This window comes from Podarcis bocagei (assembly GCF_964188305.1).
Source record: "Podarcis bocagei genome assembly, chromosome: 1".
Classification (NCBI taxonomy): Eukaryota; Metazoa; Chordata; class Lepidosauria; order Squamata; family Lacertidae; genus Podarcis; species Podarcis bocagei.
In genome coordinates this window covers 138,729,690-138,752,396 of record NC_138125.1, presented here as the reverse complement: position 1 = coordinate 138,752,396, position 22,707 = coordinate 138,729,690, and the positions used below count along the sequence as shown (strand labels likewise).

At 46.0% G+C, this 22,707-nt stretch overlaps 1 protein-coding gene across 1 annotated transcript in view; it reads left to right on the top strand.

Moving 5' to 3' along the window:
* The window catches only part of ATIC (5-aminoimidazole-4-carboxamide ribonucleotide formyltransferase/IMP cyclohydrolase), a 30,506-nt gene extending 9,161 nt beyond the window's left edge, over positions 1–21,345 (top strand). The window contains exons 5-16 of the mRNA XM_081173130.1: positions 109–197; positions 1,227–1,378; positions 1,463–1,619; positions 2,613–2,738; positions 3,497–3,604; positions 4,932–5,017; positions 7,060–7,149; positions 8,078–8,206; positions 9,809–9,901; positions 18,429–18,611; positions 20,251–20,406; positions 20,853–21,345. Coding sequence (XP_081029256.1) covers positions 109–197; positions 1,227–1,378; positions 1,463–1,619; positions 2,613–2,738; positions 3,497–3,604; positions 4,932–5,017; positions 7,060–7,149; positions 8,078–8,206; positions 9,809–9,901; positions 18,429–18,611; positions 20,251–20,406; positions 20,853–20,972 — 1,489 coding nt within the window. The 3' untranslated portion in view covers positions 20,973–21,345. The remainder of the gene's footprint in view (positions 1–108; positions 198–1,226; positions 1,379–1,462; positions 1,620–2,612; positions 2,739–3,496; positions 3,605–4,931; positions 5,018–7,059; positions 7,150–8,077; positions 8,207–9,808; positions 9,902–18,428; positions 18,612–20,250; positions 20,407–20,852) is intronic.
* The last annotated feature ends 1,362 nt before the right edge of the window (positions 21,346–22,707 follow it).

Here is a 22,707-nt window from a genome sequence, read left to right as displayed (position 1 = left end):
GGAGATGTGGGCTAGGTTGAAGGTGCTGTGGGCTGCATCAGCCCCATAGCTCTGCAGCTGCCTGTCTGAAGTGAACAATTTAAAGCCTTTCAATCTTCTTCCTTCCAGAGTTGTAGTTTGCAACCTCTACCCCTTTGTCAAGACAGTCACATCTCCAGGTGTAACTATCCCAGAAGCAGTTGAACAGATTGACATAGGTGAGTCAAAGGAACATTGGTTTGAATGGATTGTGCCTTGCAACTTTGTGCCAGCAACTTTGTGGCTGTCATTGCTTCATCTTTTCCTGGTAAACAGACTTCAGGGAGGGGTGTGGAAAGGGATGCATGTGTGCAAGCCCACCACCACTGGGTATCCCGATGTTTGTCTCGCAATGCTGAATTTCTGGCAACTTGGTGGCTTTTCTGTGACCTGGACAAGCAGAAACGGAATTGGAAATGGTTCCTTGGACAAAAAGGGTCCTTAAAATCTATTTTGTATGTAGTAATTGGCTGAATTTTTCTAAAGGTTCTCTTTCCACCAGAGAAAATTCCATAAATTATGAAATTACTTTGAGAAGCCAGTGCAGAAACCGCTGCATTGTCCATCTTACCCAACGATGAAGCTTTGCTGATTCAATGGACTTCCATGCACACAGTGTGGCTTCAGCTCCTGTCCTGTCCCCTCCAGTCCCCTCCCCATCAAAGTTGACTCCAGGGGGTTTAAGGACCCTCTGCAGCAGATTTTGGGGGGAGGGAGCATGGAGGGGAGGGAAGTAAAGAGAAGTCCCATCATAGTGGAACTGCACCTATATGGTGCTTCGGATACAACCCAGTGGTTGTAATAAAATCTGCTAAGTTGTTGGAAGGCTGGCTGTAGAACATGCTATAAATCCTGCAAACCCTGTGTGCGAGAGGAAATGAGTTGTATGTGAGATGACTAGATTTGGTGTGTCTGAGATGTTGTATAGCAAGGTTAGGGAGCCTGAGGGCCTTCAGACTTCACTGGACTCTAGTGCCCATGATCCCCAGTCAGCATGGCCGCTGGTCAGGAATGGTGGAATTTGCAGTCTGGCAACATCCGGAGGACCAGGGCTTTTTTTCAGCTTGGTTCCGGCACCTCCCCTGAGTTTTCTGGCAGACCCTGGATGGATCAGCGCGTTGTGTGTTTTTGAAGGTAGGACCTTAAGCTCCCAGTCTGTGATGTAGAGAGGAATGGTGATGGGTTTCCTGGCTTCCTTTTAATTGCAGGAGGTGTTGCTTTGCTGAGGGCTGCTGCAAAGAACCACGCTCGCGTGTCTGCTGTGTGTGATCCTGGGGACTATCCCACCATAGCAAAGGAAATGCAGGCGTCCAGCGCTAAGGATACGACTTTGGAAACTCGGCAGCAACTGGCTCTGAAGGTCGGCTTTCTGACTGTGTGTCGTGCTTTCCCGCAACTTTCCAAGAATGCTGGTGACTGACTAGTCTCAATGTACTTTCTGCAGGCTTTCACTCATACGGCTCAGTATGATATGGCCATCTCTGATTACTTCAGGAAACAGTACAGCAAAGGGGTGTCTCAACTTCCCCTGAGGTATGGCATGAACCCACACCAGACTCCTGCTCAGCTCTACACATTGAGGTCTAAGCTCCCTCTTTCAGGTAGGATGCGTTGTAAGTCTGCTCTGAATAACCTTATAATGGTTCTGTAACAATGCACGCAGATCCTCCTTTCTGAACACAGTGTGTTCCCAGGGAATCATTAAATGAGCGTTTGCTTAGCAAACTGATGATTTCCTATGGGAACATTTCTATAACCTGTGATTTGTCATCCCTTCCTCCATGATTTCTGCCTGAAACTGCTGCAGCCAATCAGCAAAAGCCATACAAAGGAAAAACTGAACTGCCCGATCTCTACTCCTCCTTGATTTCTTTGATCTCTCTCCCTCCACCACGGTTTCTGCCCCTAATGGCTGCCGCCAACCAGCAAAAAACAAACAAACAAGGAAGTGGGCAAACTTTGGCTGTTCGGATATCTGGATCAGCCATTCATGTAGTGAGGTTTGGGCATAATCCTTTGTGCTCAGATAACAGATTTTTTTTATAACAAGAGTTCTGATAGTGGGACCTGTGTACTAGGAAACAGTTCTTTTGAATATACGGAACACATTTCTACTGTAATCTTTACAAGAACTACTATCAGGTAGGTCAGAATTGATATTTCCACATCACAGACTGCAGAGAACAACACTCATTCAGTACATTCAAAACAGGTAAAAGAGGTGAGATTAGGAGCTATACCTCATAATCTTAGGCACTACATTTCACCCGGCTCTCAGTAATGCTACTGATGGAGGCAGCGTGCTCTAGTGGCTGGAATGTTGTCAAGTTCTTCAAGCCCTCAGATGTTTCATTCCTTGCTCTTGTTAATGTAAAAGTGGAGGGGGACCTTCCTTCCTTCCTTCCTTCCTTCCTTCCTTCCTTCCTTCCTTCCTTTCTTTTCCCTTGCGTTTACTACTGGTAGGATTAAAAGCAAAGAGAAATGGTTCATAACACTTTGTTCCTAAACTGAATGGCACCTTCCGCTTTGGCTGTTGGTGCCCCTACATAAAAAAGGCCTTTATGACTGAATTTACTTTTATGTTCTGCCTTCAGTTCTGAATGGCTCTCCTGGGTTTATAAACCTGTGTGATGCTCTGAATGCGTGGCAGCTGGTCAAGGAGCTCAAACAGGCTTTGGCCATTCCAGCCGCAGCCTCCTTCAAACATGTCAGTCCAGCAGGTAAGACTCTGACTTCCAAGGATGGGTCCTGGTTAACTTGCTTGGCTTTCTCCACCTGTGCTATGTCTTAAAGGAGACTGTATTTCTTGTGTTACATCTCCAAAGATGCACTAATGTCCTATCTAGAAGAACTGAGACACTTAACAGAAAGGTGAACTAGAGCTCTGTTGTGCGCTTCTCTTTCTCAGAGTAGCTTGTATGCGTAGAGTTGGCAGGGGCTTCAAAAGTCCCTCAGCCCCTTACCAATGCAGGAAATCTACTGCTATAGCTTCTCCAAAAAGTCACCATCCAACACCTGCTTGAAAACCTCTATGAGAGGATAATCCACCACCTTCCAAGGCAGTCTTTTCCAGTTTCAAATAGCTTAGTCCAAGTCTTTTTGTTCTTTCTTGTACTTTGAATAATGGAATTGCGATTTGAAGCTCAGGTTCCGATATTTGCAGGTGGGGAGTGCCATACACAAATGGTACTGCATCTGTAGCCCTGTGGCCCTTCCAGAGGTTGGGCTACAAAGCCCCCATTGGCCACAGCCACTGTAGAGAAACAAATAATAATTTATAATTATTTATTATTTATACCCTGCCCATCTGGCTGAGTCCCCCCAGCCACTCTGGGCGGCTCCCAATCAAGTATTAAAAACAATACAGCGTTAAATATTAAAAACTTCCCTGAACAGGGCTGCCTTCAGATGTCATAATAATAATTTATTATTTTTTTACAAAGCTCTTCTTACTGCTTTTACTTCTTTTGCCTACCAGGTGCAGCTGTTGGCATACCTCTCACTGAACAGGAAGCTCAAGTCTGTATGGTGCACGACATGCACAACACCCTGACACCCTTGGCATCTGCATATGCGCGAGCAAGAGGTGAGTGGGGACTCAGGGCAATTTACCGTATTTTTCGCTCCATAAGGCGCACCTAGTTTTTAGAGGAATTCAAGAAAAAACATATTATTTAAAGGGAGCGCTGAGCACAGCCTGTCTGCATCCCCGGCTCTGTTCAGTGCTCCCTTTCACGAGCTGTGTGGAGTGTGTGTGCGGCGCTTGCAGGCTTTTCCCCAAGGAGGGAGAAGGGCAGCTCTTTAAAGGGAGCGCGGCTCTTGGGGGCTTTTCTGGGAGGTGGGGGAAGGGATAGAGCCGCGCTTTGTCCCTTCCCCCACCTCCCGCAAAAGCCAGGGATAGCCGCACAAAGCCTCCACAGGGCAGTGGAGGCTTTGCGCCACTAAGGCAGAAGCTAAAACAGCTAGAGGGAGCACTGCAGCGCTTGCTCTAGCTGTTCTGGCTTCTGGGGTAGCCCACGAAGCCTCTTCAGGGCCTCCTCAGGGCCTCCTTCATCCTGCTGCCTTGCGGAGGCTTCGTGGGCTACCCCAGAGCTGCTCAGGAGCGCAGGGCATCTGCACGCAGCCTTTCCGTTTCTCCCCCCCAGCCCCAGGGACCACACATTCGCTCCATAAGACACACAGACATTTCCCCTTAGTTTTTAAGAGGAAAAAAGTGTGTCTTATGGAGCGAAAAATACGGTATAACATTAAAATGTGTTATAAAAATGTGACACCAGATGGCGTTGTAGAGCAGAATCCAAAGTCAATGGCAGATTGCCTTGGGAGCGTTTCCCTCCTATAGCTTTTGATAATAGTGTTTTTAATATCTGTATAGATCCAGCCTGGGTTTTCATATCAGGGTTGCATCCATGCCTTTGATCTTACTGCCCTGTGTAGAATTATTGTTTTCCCTGTTCATCGCATGACATTGTGGGGCAGCAGTGCCCTGTCTGTTGGAAATGGCCCTAGGCTGGTTAGACATTTCCCCCACATTGTGGCTCCTGGCAACAGACAGAAGAACTCCATGGAGAAGGGATTCTTCTGCTAGTTAAGCAATTTTGTTAACTTGTGGTTCTTGGCAAGTACCACACAGGTTTGGCGACTTGGTTATTCATGCTGCAGCGATCCACTTACATCAATACAGTGATGTTGAAAATGTTCAGTTGCTACACTGAGCTTGCTTGCCCCCCTGGGTAACTTGGGCTGCAGTTAAGAAGAAACCTGCCAAGGGAGTAAGGCGCACTGAACGCATTGGGACTTACTCAAAAGTAAATGCACCTGGGATTGAGCTGTACACTTAAGAAGCTAAATTCTGGGATCCCTGACTCTGGTAGGTGACCTTTCTGGTGCAAAATGCTACTTTCCTCCCCCAGGTGCTGATAGGATGTCGTCTTTTGGTGACTTCATTGCTCTCTCTGACATCTGTGACGTCCCCACAGCGAAGATTATTTCCAGAGAGGTCAGTCCCTGTGGCATTCTGCACCTCTCTGGTCACTATGGCTGGAGTTGGCCTGGCTACTACATGACCATAGAGTAGATGGTGGGTAGGGATAAGGTGGTTGGTAGTGATTTTGTTGCATATAATTTACTTATAGTGGGTGTTGTTCTCCCCCTGTCCTCCTCACTAATCCCTGTGCTGCCCTGGGAACCTGCCCTGATCTTGAAACCCTCAACCCTAGTAGTGCGTGGAAGGCCAGACCTTTAGGCCTGGGTTTTGCCCATGTTGCAATAAAGGGCAGAAGTGAGACCAAGGGAATGGCTGGGAGGAAGGAGTTTCTGAAGTACACAGAGGCACTGGGAAGCTTTGTTGATCAGAACCTAAGCGTGCTGAGCACTGAACGCTGCTCCTTTGTAGCCAGAGCAATGCCTGACTAAACCCCTGCCATTCACCATTAAAAATGAAAAAGAAATCCCCTCTCCTCTTCACAGTCCTGAAATATGGACCCAGAATAACTGCTCGTGACTGTCAGTTTTCACCAAGAGCATAATTTTACCCTTCACCTAAAACTTTTGGATTCAGTTTCAGCCTGTGACCCCTTGATTTTTATAAAGCAGCAGATGAGATGGAACAACAGGGAGTCCGTACTAATCATTTCCCCTAAATATGTGCACTTCTTGGAGAATAAAAAACATATTCTTGAACTGATCTTTTCTTCCCTGCCCTTTGTTAAATTGATACTCCTAAGCCTTCGGACATAGGGTTATACCTAACTTTTATGCCTTTTTTTCCTGATCAATTTCTGTTTTATATTTCATGGGAGATACCTAAGGCTGTTTGACAGGTTGTTATAACAAGCTGGAAATCCCAACTGAGATTTCTTCCCCCCCCCCCCCCAGGCTAAGCATTTGTTTTAAGTTGTGTTTTTGTGTTTGGTTTGGTTTTAAAGGCAGACCGTCTAAGAAATCCATGGCTGTCCCTCTACCCCCCAAAAAGGTTCATTTAGGACGAGGCTCCAGCCCCTCCTGCAGGGCAGAGTTAGCCTGCTTGGATTTAGGCTTCTGTAATTACCAGCGGAACCTGCAACAAAATGTTGCAGTAGTGGTGGCAGGGATCCTGTTCAGGTTGCTAGCAAGCTAGTAGTTATGTAGTCTTCCAAAGTATTCAGTTCAGTTCAGTTTTCTGTACCTTTCCCCTCCCAAATGTCAGACAGGATTCATTGACTACTGAAAGGGTTAACTCCTTATTGGGCAGCTTTGGCAATCATTCCCTTAAGGGTCCCTTGAGCATGCTGACACCTCCCTCTCATCTGTGGCTGTTCTGCTCTGACTACGATAGGACTGGCACTACCTTAGAATTTAGTTTGCTGATAAGATATTGGACATTCTTGGGTGACTTAACTTTTTTTTAAACCTTTATTGGCATAGGTTTAAACAATAAAATCATACAAAATCACCCAAATATATGAATAATCCAAACACATACAATATATAAAAGGCTCGCTAGCCACCACTGAATAAATCAGACAACTTTGGATTTAGCTTTAAAAATCTTGGCTAAATATCCCGAAACAATCTTGCTAGTTTCGGGATTATCATCCCTCAACAGGTATTGGGTTATAGATTCTTTATAAGTGGATATTTTGAGCTGTAAGGGAGCCACTAGGAGATCTCTGCGATGGGTGTCGAGAAGAGGGCAATCCAAGATGATGTGGCGTCTTTTATCTGGTGTTTTCTTAATACAGGAGCAGAATCTGTTCTGGAAGGGGATTTTCTGAAACCTTCCAACCAATACAGATGAGGGGAATGCCTTTGACGAGCATCACATAAAAGCTCTGCAATGCTATGGAGTATCTAAATTATAAAAGAAATTAGGTATTACTCCATGGTGAGGCTGCAATCCTAAGTGAGCAGATGAGCATACAGAAGGCTGGGAGGGGTGAAGTTTTGGGGTGAAGTTTTGGGGATTTCATGGTCCAGTAGCCTCTGCTTAATAAGCGCGAAGATATGTGACTCATCCAATAGAAAAAGGGAATCTATTGCAAACATGTGTTGTGCATACAGGTATCTGATGGGATTGTGGCTCCTGGCTATGATGATGAAGCCCTCAAAATCCTATCCAAAAAGAAAAATGGAAGCTACTGTGTCCTCCAGGTTAGTGTTTGAACTGCTACAGGATATGTGAATATAACAACTGATTTCTCTCAACTCCTCAGTCATATCCAACTACGTCCAGACTTCCATGCTCCCTCCCTCAATTTATTTTTAAAGTGTGATATTTAAGCAAAAACCATGACATCTTAAAACCTCAAAGTGCAATGGCATTTCTTAAAATTGCCTCTTAGGTTGAGGAGACTCATTTTAGTGATTCCAAACTTTTCCATACAGTATGCTTGTAGTTTGCAATATAAACTTGTATTCGGTGCATTGATAGTTTAATAAAACTATGAGAAGTAAGGAAAACCTGAAAGTAAGAAAAAGCCTTCAGTAAGAAAAACCTGACAATATGGCCGTGGTCCAAAAGGTAATGAATACAACGTTGCTATCAATTTAGGGTTTAATGGCATATGGTTTAAAAGTAGTTCCTGTTTCATATCTTTCAATGTGGAAGTATTCCCTACTTGTATAGGACCAAACAGATTTTGCACTCAATAGTTCTGCAAAGAAATAAAATGACAAAAATATAGCTATTTATATACAAAACCCCTTAATATGTGTGCTGGGGGGGGTAACCCATCACATTTTTACTCTGGAACCAGTCCCAGTGTGTTGAGTGGGGCTTGCTCCTACTGAAATGTTTCTAGGACTGCAGTCATAGTCACTTTAAGAGAAGGAGGCTTGAATCCCTGAAAGATGAATAACACTTTGGGAAGCCGCCACACAGAAACTTTCAGCAGGTGCTGCTTGCTTGTTTTGAAGTGTGTTTTGGCATTTGTGAGGACCATGGAGTTGAACATTTCTGGTAAACCTTTTGCTGGCTCCTGGTTTTCAGCAGGTGCTTTTCAGTACTTCATTAACAATAAGCAATGAGAGAAACTGTATTAAATCGACATGGCATTAAGAACAGAATCCTGCTTTTTAGATGGACCCAGCTTATGAGCCGGATGAAAACGAAATCCGCACTCTGTTTGGACTGCACCTGATGCAGAAGAGGAACGATGGCGTGATTGACCGATCTCTCTTCAAAAACATCGTTACTAAAAATAAAAGTGTAAGTGAAGGAAAGGGTGCCTTGATGATGGGAGAGCTGACTGACAAAGCTCCTGTCAGGAATGGAAATTAGAGTGCTGCATTGAGACCATTTAATGGTTCAGTCTTAACGGTATTTAGTTGAGTGGCAGGACTCGGGCTTTGGACATACAGCCCTCTGATTCCATCCTGCTTTATGTTGAGTTGAAAAGAACAGAACACCAAGCATCAGTTCTGAACAGTGGCATCCAAACACCAGTCCTCTCCAAAGGCCGATGCCCCCCCCCAAGTAAAACACCTCTCCTTCGAACAAGTCCAGAAGCTCATTCAGAACCTCATCATTTTCACCAAAGACAGGCAGGCACCCAACCTGTTGGTGTAGTACCACTTAAGATCAGCAGGTGGCTCTGCAGAACACTTTGCCATTAATCAGGTTGCCATTAAACATCACTGCTTGCCTGCTTTCCCCAGGCTCGTTTCTCTACTGCTCAGTCACTAAACTGTCCATCTTCACTAGTAATACAAGGATGCCAAGAAATCTGGAGACGGGCTGGAGATCCTGTATGTAGTGAGGATGGTAGAAGCAGAAGCCAATTGCTCTCTATATTGGTGAAACATGCTCATCTGAAAATCCACCTTTGGATTTTCAGATGCTCTGATAAATCCCTTGGGGTGCCTGTTGGGGTTTGGCCTGCAGCTGTCTTTGGGTCCAGCCCACTTCCAGGTACCTGGCCTGCTCTGCAGCAGAGTAATCACACAGCTTCCACAGCATGGGAGAGTTCCAAGACTAGCATGGAGAGTAGAAAGAAATCACAGGAAATGATTGAGTACAGACACAAGTCTTTACGGTCAGTTTTAAGCGTGGCTGTTACAAACTATACAAAACAAAGCCTCTACTAGAGCCCTGATAGAGGGCAGTTTAAAATTAATGCTCAGGCCTGGCCCTAAAAACTGCCAGACCGTCTCTCACATATTTGCAGTTTGAGAGAAGAGTTTAGACTAAACATCTCTTAACTGTCCAGTGCAGAAGAGTGCATGTGTAGAGACATTCTTCACAGTGACCTTGCGCCCTGGCTTCTAGCATCTTCTGGAAACTCAGTGTTGTTTCTTGGAATGAATGTCACTCCCCCCAACAAGGGTTCCCAGCCCCCTCTTTTCTCAGCTCCCCTCTTGGTCTCCAGGGAAGAGGCAGCAGCCCTGTCAGGAGAGAGAGAGAGAGGGAGAGAGAGGGAGAGAGAGAGAGAGAGAGAGAGAGAGAGAGAGAGAGAGAGAGAGACTTCACCCAGGGCTGGTGAAGAGATGTCTGTGTCTCATGGAGACAGCTGCCTTGCTCTGCAGGAGAATTCTGTTAAAGACCACCTAGATTTTTCTAGAAAAAAACTGTTGTGCCTTCATTTTAATTCAACAGTCATCTAACCACTCAGGTTATAGAAGATAATTGGTTTGCAGAGTGTTTAGAGTAAAGACTCAAAACAGTTATTAAAGTAAGTGCCCTGATCTTCAGTTTTATGTCTTGAGTAGTGCTGCTTAGGAAGTGGGTATTTCCTTTCCTTTTGCCTCTGCAGCCAATTTCCATTACTTTAATAGAGATACCTTCACAGCCACCTCTCTCTTGTTGTTTCAGCTGCCCGAGCCAGCAATCCGAGATCTGATTGTTGCCAGCATCGCTGTCAAATACACCCAGTCTAATTCAGTTTGTTATGCCAAGAATGGACAGGTAACTGCTTGGAAATGTTCAAGGGAGATCATCCCATTTTACTTTCTGGCCAGAATGTCAGCTTTTGAAACTTGGTGCTGTGAAACAAATACAAGTGCAGTGATTTAGACATCTTTCTGCAGGGTCTGCAGCTAAAGTTTTGCTAAGTTCCATTTGATACATTCTTCCCCAGTAAGTCCCTTCCCACCTTTGTCTATGTTCCCTGGCTCACAGACTCCAAAATTTCTCGTGTGTGTGTTTACTATATTGAAGCCAGCAGCATAGTGGGTGATGATGGACATACGTTGTAAGTGACTGAGGGCACATTCTCTGCCCAGAAAACAAATACCTCAGTGTACAGTGAATGTGTTTTCAAACCATTTGCGCCACGCTGCCACTGCAGTCGTGTCTTCATCCGGAATCTGAGTGTGTTTTCATGCACAAAGAGCGCTTCCTCTTCTCCACTAGGCGTTGCCATCTTTACGCCCCCATCAGACTTCAGAGTGCTACTTGCATGCCTTGGAAGTGTTCCCCTTCACACCTCTTGTTTATTATTTTCAAGTGCATGGCAGACCTTTCTGCATACTTTCCAGTTCTGAACTTGCACACAATTACGAGTGGTGATGTTGAGCTAGAAACTGTGTTTGGGATATTGAGTCCTGTTGAGTTGCTGCTGTCCTTCTAAAGACGGTTTGGCTTGTTGGGACCAATCTGCTGACTTTGAAAGAGTTCTCCTGCCTTTGCAAGGAGACTCGTTTGTGGTGCCATACAGGTTTACTGCTGCTGCGCCATAAATGTCAATATGTCTCCCTGCATTGAAGTGCTGCTAGGGGCAGACTGGCGGGAAATCCTCTAGTGAGTCAGGGAAACTGGACAAGGGGTCCTTTACCTTTTTTTATAACTTGCCAATTTGCTCTGCTCTCCTAAGGAGTCTAGGGTGGCAGTCATGTGTCCTGTGCTTTATCAACACTGTGAGCTTACAAGGTGGGAGATTGTGGAAGCTTCCCAGCAGGTCTGTCGCTGTTGCTTGCCAGGAAGGGCGAGGAGCTTGGTGCTGTGCTGGTGGTGCAGTTTTTAATTTTGACCTTATTAAAGTGCTTCAGAGGAGCCTCATGGGCTGTAGCTGTTCTGCTGCTGGTCTCATAGGTCATTTCAAGCTCATGTCCTCCCCATAAGCATAATAAATAGGACTGGTCCAGGAACAAAGCGTGTTTGCCGCTGCTCCCTTTCAAGAACAGTGTTGAGCATCCCTCCTTGATGTTTCCTCCAGAGCCTTTGCAGAGGCAGCTGCATTTTCCATTGTTGGAGCGTTGCAATAATGACTGTACCATCTGTGATGCTGGGGAAGTAAGAGACTCCATTCAGGTTCAAGCAGAAGGAAGACTCTTTGCTACTTGGGGCAAAAGGTGTACATTTTGATTCTGTTTGTGTATGGTACATTTTGAACTGTGCTTGTTTTTCTCTGGATGTGGGGCTTCTACCCTCTCCCACCACACACACTTTTTTAATGGTAGCAGTTATAGCAACACAATGAGCTTTTTTCTCTGTGTCAAAAGCCTCTTAGTTGACTTCGTCCTGTGATTTGTTTATGTGCTCAGGGGGCTATTCAGAGGCTAGGCTGAGCTGAAAAACAAGGGGGGGGGGAAGCTTATGGAATAATTTAGGATTCTAATCCTGCTTCTGTTTCTTCTCCGGATAAATGATTGAACTGTTTATACCGTCATTTCAGTTGACAGACACGAGGGCTGTATTCTGTTGCAGTCTCTGCAAACATCCCAAGAGAGTTAACTAGAATACACTGAGATTCTTCGTTGCAATAAACAAGTCATTCAGACCTGAAATGGCAACTCTCCACTGGGTACTTTTGATATACCTTGTACCTGGCTGGTATAGTGTTGGCTGTATAAATGTTCAGTTGCTTTTAGCACCATTCAAGAGCCATTGAAATTCGTGGCAAATCTCCCGTAAATCTTAAAGGATCAGGGCCACAGCCAGAATGAACAAGCCCTTGGGTGGCCCCTTAACTTTCAGGGGTGTGTGCCATGACTCCCCCCCCTTGGGATGTGCTTCAATATTGTCCAGCTCCTGATATTGAGGGCTTATCCACACTTCCTCTTGCCCCACTCTGTTCCCCAGGGAAAAGAGTCTGCTCCTTAGGACTCAGCTGAGAACTAAGTTCTTTAGTAGTCAATTGGAGCAAACCGCCATTTGGGTTTTCTCTGGGTTGATGCTGGCTCCATTTCAGAGCTAGAGGGTTTTCCCTGGGAAAGGTGTAGGGCAGGGGGAAACAGCTCAGACCCCCATGTTTCTAGGCACAGGACAAGGGGGAGTGTGGAGGGAGCCCTGAGTGCCCCTCGAGTTTTTCTCTTCAGAGCTGACAGGATTTGCTGCTTTTCCCCTTAACTAAGAATCACGGTACTCAAATTCAGTTACTCAGACGAGAGGCATATAATAAGCAACCCAGAATGCTTATGAAGGAATAAAGGTAATAGAAGCACATGGCCTTAGTTCCTGAATTGTTCTTCCCCAGGGACAGAAGGGCTGCTTCCATTCACATCCAACGGAAACCCCTGCTGTGATTTTTGTAATTTCCTGTAGACCCACCCCCTCCCCTGCCACGGCCACCTATATTTTTGCCACCACCAAAGCAAGGTAGATTTTCTAGGGGCTGCATGTGGCTTGGGGAATTGGTGGAAACTATCATGCAGGGGTAAAGAAGCTTTTTGGCCCTGGGAGCAGATCTGAAGGTGGAGGTTGTCAGGAGCTGCCATGGGGCAGTTAAGGAGCAGCGCTGGGAGGGAGTCGTGGCTTCTGCCGCATGGTGGCTCCTTGAGTGTAGAGCAGTGTTTCCCAACCACTGTTCCGCGGCACACTAGTGTGCCGCGAGATGTTGCCTGGTGTGCCGCGGGAAAAATTAAAAAATTCGAAAGATTTTTTTTTTTAAGTCAAATTTTCGATTGGGGCACCGTCACTAGATGACCCCTGGGGTTCCCTCCCTCCCTCCCGCTCTGCGCCTCCCTCCTCCTCCTCCTCCTCCGGGGAGGCCCTTCCTGGCTCTTGGCCAAGGCTTGGCGGCTGCCACTCACTCGCTCGCCCACCCGTCCCGCCATCCCTGCACCCGGCCTCTCCCCCTCCGTCCCCGGCGCGGGGGCTGCCGGGATCCGTAGTCCCCTTGCCCTTGGGCTCCGCGCCCGCGTGGGGTGCGCGAACTACGTTTCCCAGCGTGGCCTGGCGGGTCGGGCGTTTTGTTTGAAGCGCTCTTCTCCCGGCCATGGAATGAGCGCAGCGGCGGCGGCCGGGCGGGCAGGGGCTCTTCCGCGCAGACCCCGCGCAGCCTGCCTGCGCCCCCGCGGAGATCGGGCAGCAGGATGGAGCCCGGGGATCCCCGCGGAGGCGGAGCGGCGGAGGCGGAGGCTGCCCCCCAGGTAGGGCTGCGTCGGGGGGGGTTATTTTTGCAATGCTGCATCCGCGCCGGAGGGGACGCATTGGACCGCGGGGAGACCCCTTGGCGGGCGTGCAAGGCAATGCATGCGTGCAGGCGTTGCATGGAGTGCAGTGCAATGCAATGGCAACGCGGCGCCCTGCATGCATGCATGCAACTTCCACCGGCGCTCCGGACTTGGCAGGTGAGGGGGGTCCCCAGTGGGCGGCAGAGAGAGCCGGGAGGGCGAAGGGCAGCCGGGGGGAGCAGCGCTGCTCCCCGAGCCGAGCCCGGGGGGAAACTTCGGCTTCGTTGCGGCGGGTGTTGGAAGCGGAGGCTGGCGGGGGCCCCTCACCTGCAAAACCTGGTCGCCTCTCATATATTTCGTGCATTGCATTCATTGCCCGCTTTCTCCTCCAAGGAGCTCCCGGGGCGTGCGTGGTTCTCCCTGTGTTATCCTCGCAACAACAGCCCTGCGAGGTGGGTCAGGCGAGTGGCCCAAGGGAGCACCCAGGGATTGTCCTGGCCAGGTGGGGTGATTTGAACCCTGCTCTCTGCCCGGTCTTCGTCCTCATTTAGCCCCCACATGTGCATGACTGTGCATGACTGAGGTTTCCCCCCCTCGTCTTGGCTATGGTGTGAGTCTGTCCTGTTAATTAATGGGGTTCTGCCTTCGGAGAAGATGAGCCAGCCCTCAAGGAGGTGATTATGTAATTTGCTAGCAATTCATGTCCCTCCCGGCGTGACGCTGCGCGCTGACGTCACGGGGCTGTAATGGTGGTGTGCCTCGAGATTTTTTTCATGAAACAAGTGTGCCTTTGCCCAAAAAAGGTTGGGAAACACTGGTGTAGAGGCTCACGCAGGATCCTGAGCACTCTGCTTGGAAGGGAAGCAGCTTCACACACCTTGTCTTTCACTCAGTGACTACGAAGGAGCAAGAATTAACAAATCAAACACCACAGACCAGGTTCTCAAACTTTTTTTCTCAGAATATAAATTAGCTCACCCCACATCAGATTTTTTATTGATAATAAATACATTGGAAAACACAAAGAAACAACTCCTAGCAGTGCTTGAATTATAACACAGAACACAACTACTATATAATATGGTCATGAGACACCCAGAAAGTATAAAACAGCGCCGCTTCATAATAACATGAATCATTTCCAAAATGTAATTATAAACAAGCCTCTTTCATCTGTGCCTTAAGTATGAGTAATCACATTTATATTAGGTGTAGTTTGAGACAAACAAACTCATCTCTTCAACACAAAGAAGCCTTTCTCTTTTCTGATCTTTCATATTTGTCAGAGTTCAAAATCCCTGTTCAGAACAATATGTTGTGGAGAACTGTAGAAGAACAGCCAGTGCTCTCACTCTCATTTTAAAAAGATATCCATATTCTGCATTTTATTTTATTTTTTAAGTTGATACTATGCTACACTGAAATGTTGGAATGTTTCTTTGATTGCCCTTGAATCTTCCCACTGCACTTCCCACCCTCTCCTGGTCCACCCGTGGGGCAAGGCCTGCCCTTTGAGAGCTACTGCCATAGACCAAGCACTTGTACTGCTTAGAGGTGCAGCAGTATTTGGTTTGTTGTGAAGATGAAGAGTGTTGTTTGATGTGTAAAACCAGCTTGTATTGAGGTTCAATGCAGTCCTGAAGCCAGTGGAGAAGCCATGTTAGGCAAAACATTACAGCTGCCCAGCATGCAGACTCTGTAAATCCATTCACTGTGCAGCCCCTGAGGAATATTAAACAAGCGCAATGTTGTGTAATGCCAGTGGCTGTCTTGTTAGCTAGGAGCATATTATTCATTGGCTGCTAAAAAAAGGACACAAGTTCAGTTTTTTCATTCCCTGTCATTGGGGAACGATCCTTATTTTTGTTTTTTAAATGATCCTGGCAAGATGTGAAATCACGGTAGGAATAAGACAGCAAATGGTTCATTTCTTTCAGTTTGGCCTTGGACTTAGGGCTTTAACATCTGGAAATGCAGCCTAACCAGCCTGGAAAGTTTGAGGCAGTGGCCAGGCCTCTTGACCCAGCAAGGAACTCATCTCTCCCCTGGTGCTCCTTTCTAAAGAGCTTGTCCTTGGGCGGAAACGGGAACACAGTCCCAAAATATTGCAGAGGGTGGGGGTGAGGAGAGTGGAAAGTGCCCCCAACCTGTTTTTAACATAGCAGAATGAAGGCCCAAACCCCAAAAATAATTGAGCTGAAAATGAAATCCACGTGGATGATGCAACTCTTGAGTTTTGGCCATTTGAGATTATAGGCCACCTCCCTGATGTCAGTCGCTTAACTTAGGAGACTATTTGCTCTCTGAGTTCCCTGTTGCAATGGCACTGGAGGTAGTAAGAATTGCCTTTTACTGCCCTTTAAATACAGGCTTAAAAATGAATTCACAATTTTAATCTACAGTAATAAGATTGTTCTGAGCATATGGAGATTGCTTCAGAGTAAAAATGCACAGAGTTGCACTGCCTAAGCATGGAACTGGCATTATTATCTGAATTAGTGCAGAGTTGTGAATGTACAGTTGTAGCATAGCTTTTGAGTCCTCATTGCATTAGAATGAGGTTTACACCTTTCCCTGGATTTGTTTAGATTTTTAATCTGTCTCTTGAGTTCAAGGTGCGCAGAGCAGAATGCATGGTTCGTAAAACACACACATATACACACATACCGACGGATGTTTATGCTCACAACAGGAGGTAGTTTAGGCTGAAAAGATGTGACTGTCCCAAGGCTACCCCATTAGCTTTGTGGCTGAACGGCTATTTGAATTTGGTCCCTTGACTCCTGATCCCAACAATCATAATTTCTACACCCAGATTGTAGTTTAGAGTGTCACATGCTATTCTTTCAGTAAAGGTTATTAAGCCCTGCTGCTAGATAGGATTGCAGTCATGAATAATAATAACTGTTAATTTCTATAATTGCGGACCCTGGAAAAAATGAGCAGGGAAATTGTTATTGATTGCACTGGTAATGACCTGGTTTTCGGTTAACATTTCTCCCGGTGAGTGCCGGTCTGTAGAGAGGGGGAGGGTGGTGTAACGCTGCTCTTGGCTTTACGCAAAATAAAACATGTGTTGTCTTCTTCTTAAAAGTATCCTCTCTAGTCAGTCTGCTAAACTGCTCTCCAGCCCACCTGTAAAATAAATTATGTAATGATTTTTCCCGGAGCGTTTTAGATAGATATAACAGCATATTAGAAGGGCTGAGACCACAAAAACTTTGGATGCTAAAAGAAGCTTGCTAGCCAGACTTCGCGCGTGAGGGTGATTGCCCCCCGTTTCGTTTTCTTCATTTATTAGTGGATTTACAGGACAGCCATTTGAAGTAGACTAGTTTCTTAAGAACTTGTCTTCGCATGCATGGGTTTTCTGATGGATTGCTGCTATTTCTGCTTCAGATTGAGCACATGCAGGCAGGTAGAATTTAGATAGGAAGAAACTGGATTTGCTACTAAGCAGAAAGGCATTAGCTTAGGAGAAGAAGTTGTCTTTCTGCACCAGTTAATTCTTTCTGGCTTTGGCAATGCCCAGTATAAGTGCCTCCATAAGGGACAGGGGGAAGGGGGAAAATTGTGACCTCGCAGCAGCAGCAGCATTGTGTGTACCTGTGGGGCTGCCACAGCTCCCCTGGAGCTCCTCTGGCCTAATGACCACAGCACCACCATCCGGACAACATCCACCGTTGCCTCCGCATCCTCCCTACCCCAAGCCATCGCTGCCAAAAGAGATGGTGTGCTTCAAGCAAATGATATTGAATGGACTTAGGAGGCAGCCTTGATATTGAACAGCCAGACTGCGCTCTTTGGGAACCTGTGCGGAACTGCCTGGATAGCATCTGGAGAATATAAAAATCCAGTCTGCCTTCTAAATTTCATTTAGATTCTGCCTGCTTTTCTAGTCCTCATTGTTGTGAAAAAAAGTTTGAAAATATATGTAGAACTAAAGTGGTAACAGCAGGAAAAAATATGCAGGTACGGGACAGTGATTGGAACTCAAAAGTTTTGGATGTTGGTATTCTGTATCTCTGCTTGCCCCCCTCTTTCTTTCTCCTTAACATTAGAGGCCTATGAGTTGTGTCTCCCCACCCCTTCAAAAAAAGCTCAGCAGTTTCTATGTTACTCTTGTATCATAGAATCATAGAATCATAGAGTTGGAAGAGACCACAAGGGCCATCGAGTCCAACCCCCTGCCAAGCAGGAAACATATGTTGCATCATATGTTGCAACATATGTTGCATCATATGTTGCAGCAATTTGTAAACCAAAATCGTGGTTTTTTGTGCTTTTTTGTGGGGGATTTTTTGCAATCAAGCAGTATACAAAATTGTATTAAAGTAATGAATAAATTTCAGCTAGAAATTTACCTACTTCTCCTGAGCTGTATATTTCCATGCTTGCAAATCTAACCTTTGACAATTTTCCTATATGTTGTTTTGCTTACGTGGACAAGTTCATATAATGCTGGACAGCATTAGGTTACACAGCCTGTGGTCCTATTGAACCTGGTAAGACTGAATTCCAAGGAAATATCTTGGAGCTTTATAATCCCCCTTTGGGTTGGGGCCCCTAATCTTTTCCAGAGGTTAAGGGCTGCAGTGACACCTATTCACTCAGCCAGAATTGACTCTCTCTGGCTGCCTTAAACTCCTGCACCATCTGCCCATTTCAATGAAGTCTGTAGCGCTAGTGGAAATTAAGATAGCTTGCAATGTAGTAGAGAATATTACAGCTTTCTCCATAGTGGTTGGGACTCCCACGTTGGAGAACGGCTCATCTCAGACTACGCAGTGCAACTGCTTTCCCAGAGCAGGCTAGATGCCTAGAAACTCTCATAACTTGAGTGCTTCCTTTTCCTTGGCTCAATATATGGATTATTGAAGAAAAAGCAGTCTTGTTTCCTAACTTAACAAATATTTTGCTTCCCACCCCCGGCGGGTGTGTAATGTTCAGGAATCTTGTTTCTAAACTGGTACATATCAGTGACACAGTTTGTTTAAGGTTTGGCTTCTCTGGCGAGGCCTTGAGTGAATGTCTTAGGAAAAGGTGCCCATGGAAGCTTGCCCTTCCTCCGAATAATTCTAGCGCTCTGTCTATTTCAGGTGGTTGGTATTGGGGCAGGGCAGCAGTCCCGAATCCATTGCACCCGACTGGCTGGAGACAAGGCAAACCACTGGTGGCTGAGGCATCACCCCCGGGTGCTCTCCATGAAGTTCAAAGCGGGAGTGAAAAGAGCGGAAATCTCTAATGCTATTGACCAGTATGTCACAGGGACCATTGGAGAGGTAAGCCTGGGGGCACTTGGCTAGAGACAAACTCCAGAATGGTGCTTGCACACATTGTGTTTGTCTGTTGCATTTATACCCCTTTCTCAAGGTGGCTTACATGATTCCCCCTGCTCCTCACTTAATCCCTACAACAGTCTTGTGAGGCAGAGACTGGCTCAGGGTCACCCAGTGAGGTTCATGGCCGAACCAGGGATTTGAACTCTAGCCTCCCAAAGTCCTAGTCCGGCACTCCGACCACTAGGCCACGTGCAACCTCTGCTCGTGTAGGAGGCACCTTGGAATGCTTACAACCCTGCAAAAGCTCTGTGCCAAGGGCTGCCTTATTCAAATATTCAATAGGATAGCCAAAGCCTAGGGAGGAAGAGGTGTGCCTTGCATATTCATGTACTTGGGATGGGAGCTCTTGGTTGTGATTGCCATGGCTGGATCTATGTGCTGTTAGTTATTGAAGCTGCAATTCTCTGTTGCTTTTATACAGTACTTAATTACAAAAAACAGCAGTATGAAAAACAGGCAAGTTTGTTCCAAGTGCATTAGACATCTTAGGGTAGCAGCCCTCCCCCCAACTTAGATCCTCCTTGGAAGCCTCAGTAAAAAGGCCAGGCATCTCCACACTTCTCAGAGGCAGACAATACTCCCATCATGAAGTGCATCTGAAAGGTAAGAGTCAGATGCAAATAAAACTAGGATCAGTATCAAGTGTCTTCCTTCCAGATCTGGGTTTTTAAAGAAAAATAGTCACACATCATATTTATCAACTGATATTTCAGAAGATCCAACTGGGTACCTTTATAGCTGCTTCCACGAGAAGGACTGGTTCATAAAGAGGGAAGGTTCCTAAAGACTTCAATCTGAAGTACCAGAAGAAATTAAGTCAGAGCTGCCGCCTAGTTCTCATCAGAGATCTTTAAGGGAATAAAAGGACCACGAGTGGCAACTCTCTGGTTGAAAAGCTTGTGCCGAAAGCATTAAAAACAAATATCCAAATTTGAACACTGCCCCCACCCCCTTTAGCTGCAGAAGGGTGTTTGACTTCTTATTCCAATTTCTTGAATGCTTCTCTAGCAAGTTCAGGGCTTCCACAAACGTTGCATAACTTGGTAAACTACACACTCCTTCGGAATGCAATAAAGTCTGAATGCAATAAAGCAAACAGGGATGTGGTTAAAACAGACATTCTGCAAATCATGTCAGAAGTCTGATTGCTTCCTTGGGGCAAACGGCAGCTGGATCAGTGGCACTCAAGACAGAGGACAGTGAGCCAAAATCCTGTTTTGTTGAATGTTGTGTTGGGCTCCTTGTACTAAATGGTCTGTTTGGGTGCTTTGATGTTTACTCACTGGCTGGAGTAGCAGAAAATAGGCCAAGCAAAGCAAATGACTGAAATGAGGAGGGAGCTTTGTAGTAGGAAGCTATAAGGGTACGTGTTTGTATTAGTTTAAACAACAAAGGAACCAGAGGGGCTTAGAATTTAATAAACCTCTGAGTACAAATTTTGTAGCAAGGTGTTACGTAGCTGTGACCTTCCAGTGGGGAACTTGGAGAAATGTTTGCATTCTTGTCACTGTATTTGCCTGCATTGTTGAATTAGATGCCATCAATGAAGAAGGTGAATTTTTAAAATGCCCCTTTGCAGGATGAAGATCTTGTCAAGTGGAAGGCGCTGTTTGAGGAAGTCCCAGCTTTGCTAACTGAGGCAGACCAAAAGGCATGGATTGGGAAACTGAACGGAGTCTCGCTCAGCTCTGATGCTTTCTTCCCTTTCAGGGATAACGTGGATAGAGCAAAGCGGGTAAGGCTGTGGAATTGGCGGGGGGGTGTGTGTGTGTGACTGCGACTCTTAATGACTAATGGGCCTGAGGAGAATATGCCCAGTTAGCTGCTCTTGCTCTGCATACTGGCTCCCTAAAGCCTGTTTTGTAGGTTCCAGTTGCAAGTAAGAGGTATCAAAGTGGAAGCAGGAGTAGCTGTAGGGAAATTTAGTCCAGACATGCATTTCAGGAAAAAGCTGGTGATACTTACTCAAACTCAGACAGGTTGCAATTCTCATCTTTCAGCACCCTCCAAAGAGAAGATTCACCACCCTTAGTATCCTCTCTGACCTCCGTTTAGGACAATCTTCCCTAAAAGTGGTTGACAGCTTTTGTGGGCACCCCATATGTGCAGAACTGTGCAACAGCTAATGAAATGGTTCAATAAAGCTGATTTGTTTTTGTCTCCCCCCTCGTTTTCTCTCAGAGTGGAGTCCAGTTCATTGCTGCCCCTTCTGGTTCAGCAGCTGACCAAGTTGTGATCGAAGCCTGCGATGAGCTGGGAATAACTCTAGTTCATACCAGCCTCCGTCTCTTCCACCACTGAAGCTTCCCCATGTTGCCAGACATTCCTCCTTGCTCATTTGCTTGTCTCTTTGCTTGTGGAAGCATCCTCATTAACTGGTTCTTGCTTGCTTTCTAAAAAGCCAGTCTTCATGGGAACATTTCACTTTATATTCTACATATAATACCCATTGCTTTGAGAAAACTAAAGTAGCTAACCTATGATGCATTTCTTGAAAAATTAATGGACAAAAGTGTTTGTCACTGTGTCTGAAGTCAAATTCTTTATGCATTCAAGGTGTGGGCATTGGTTTTATTGGCTTTTGCAGTATGCAGATAATCAGCTGGGCATTGTATGTATGGGAAGCAGATAATCATTGTACTTTGATATTAAAATACCACATTTAATCTCATAATAGTCTCACCCCCATTTTTGCAGCTCTAAAATTGGTTCCAGTGCTTTCCCCACATAATAGTTGCAGGGTATAATTTGACAGCAGGAGGATCCGTGGAGCTGGGCTGCCGATGGCCTTGATTGCTGGCTATTGACTGGGAAGGACATTCAACCCGGGCGCCAGGTTGCTTTGGCCTCTCTGGGTCCCGCCATCTGTTCATGCCTTGGGGTGCGCGAGCTGCCGGAGGCCTGTGCAAACTTGGCAGGCGTGGAACTCCAGCGCCCCACGACTTGGCTCACACCCAACCGCTGAGGCCTGCGTCTCCTGCCCACACTCTGGGACACGACGGCTTCCACCCACCTTGACGGCTTCCAGCCATTACCGTAAATCACTACATAATGGTTGCAACCCTCTTTTGGAGGGGGGGAGAGTATTAAAAATGCAACAATGATGCGGTGAAATATGGTATTTCTATTGCACTCTTCGAAGAGCAAGTTACAATTGCTAATAAAATAGGTAAAACAAAACGTAATGCATCAGCAAGCATTAACAATATAAAATGGTAGCAAGATAAGTAAACTTCATAGCAGTAGGCATAGAGGCAAAGGCCTGGGTGGTGGTTTTAAATTGGTGCAAAAACTTAGCACTGTACAGACAGGATATTCTGAATTTGGGGTGCCTGACCCCTTGTGATGTTCACTGGCCACTCCGATTTCAGCTTCTTCTGCGGTTTCTCCTATCGTTGTTAAATATGATGATGTGACTGGCAACTACAAAACTTACTCTGCACCCTCAGCAGACGTTACCTCCACAACAGCTAAGCCTCTTTTTTAAAGGGATGGAAGGATTTATAGACCTACAAGCATGGGAGAAGCTGCACTCACACGGATAAGTGAGAATTTCAAGGGGGTCCAGCACAAGTAATATAATACATGTTGAGTAAATTTATAGAATAAATGTCGTAGTTTGTAGCCATACCATTATAAGCAACCACAATACATTCTTTTGTTAACAAGGGTTGGGGAACAACTGCAGGAGGATCTGCAACAACTTTGGTGTGGGAGTGTCTGAAGCTTTATCGGGCTCCTGTATGCTTATTCTCTGTATCCTGTACTAGGTACCTGGACACCAACTTGTGGTCCAACTATAAATATGTTAAACTCCAGCACTTGCACCGGGACATCAAAGATGCTCTGTGCAGCTTCTTCTACTCTACATACTCTCACATAAGACCAGGAGAGATAAAGACTTTAAAAAACTGAAGCCTCATCTTTCTAAATGTTTGTTTCCATTTTCAGAACTCTGAAATCAAAACAGTGAGCTACAATATGGAGCAGTGGTGCTTCAATCTGCTGCTTTAAAAAGATTTGCCTTATGCTTAGT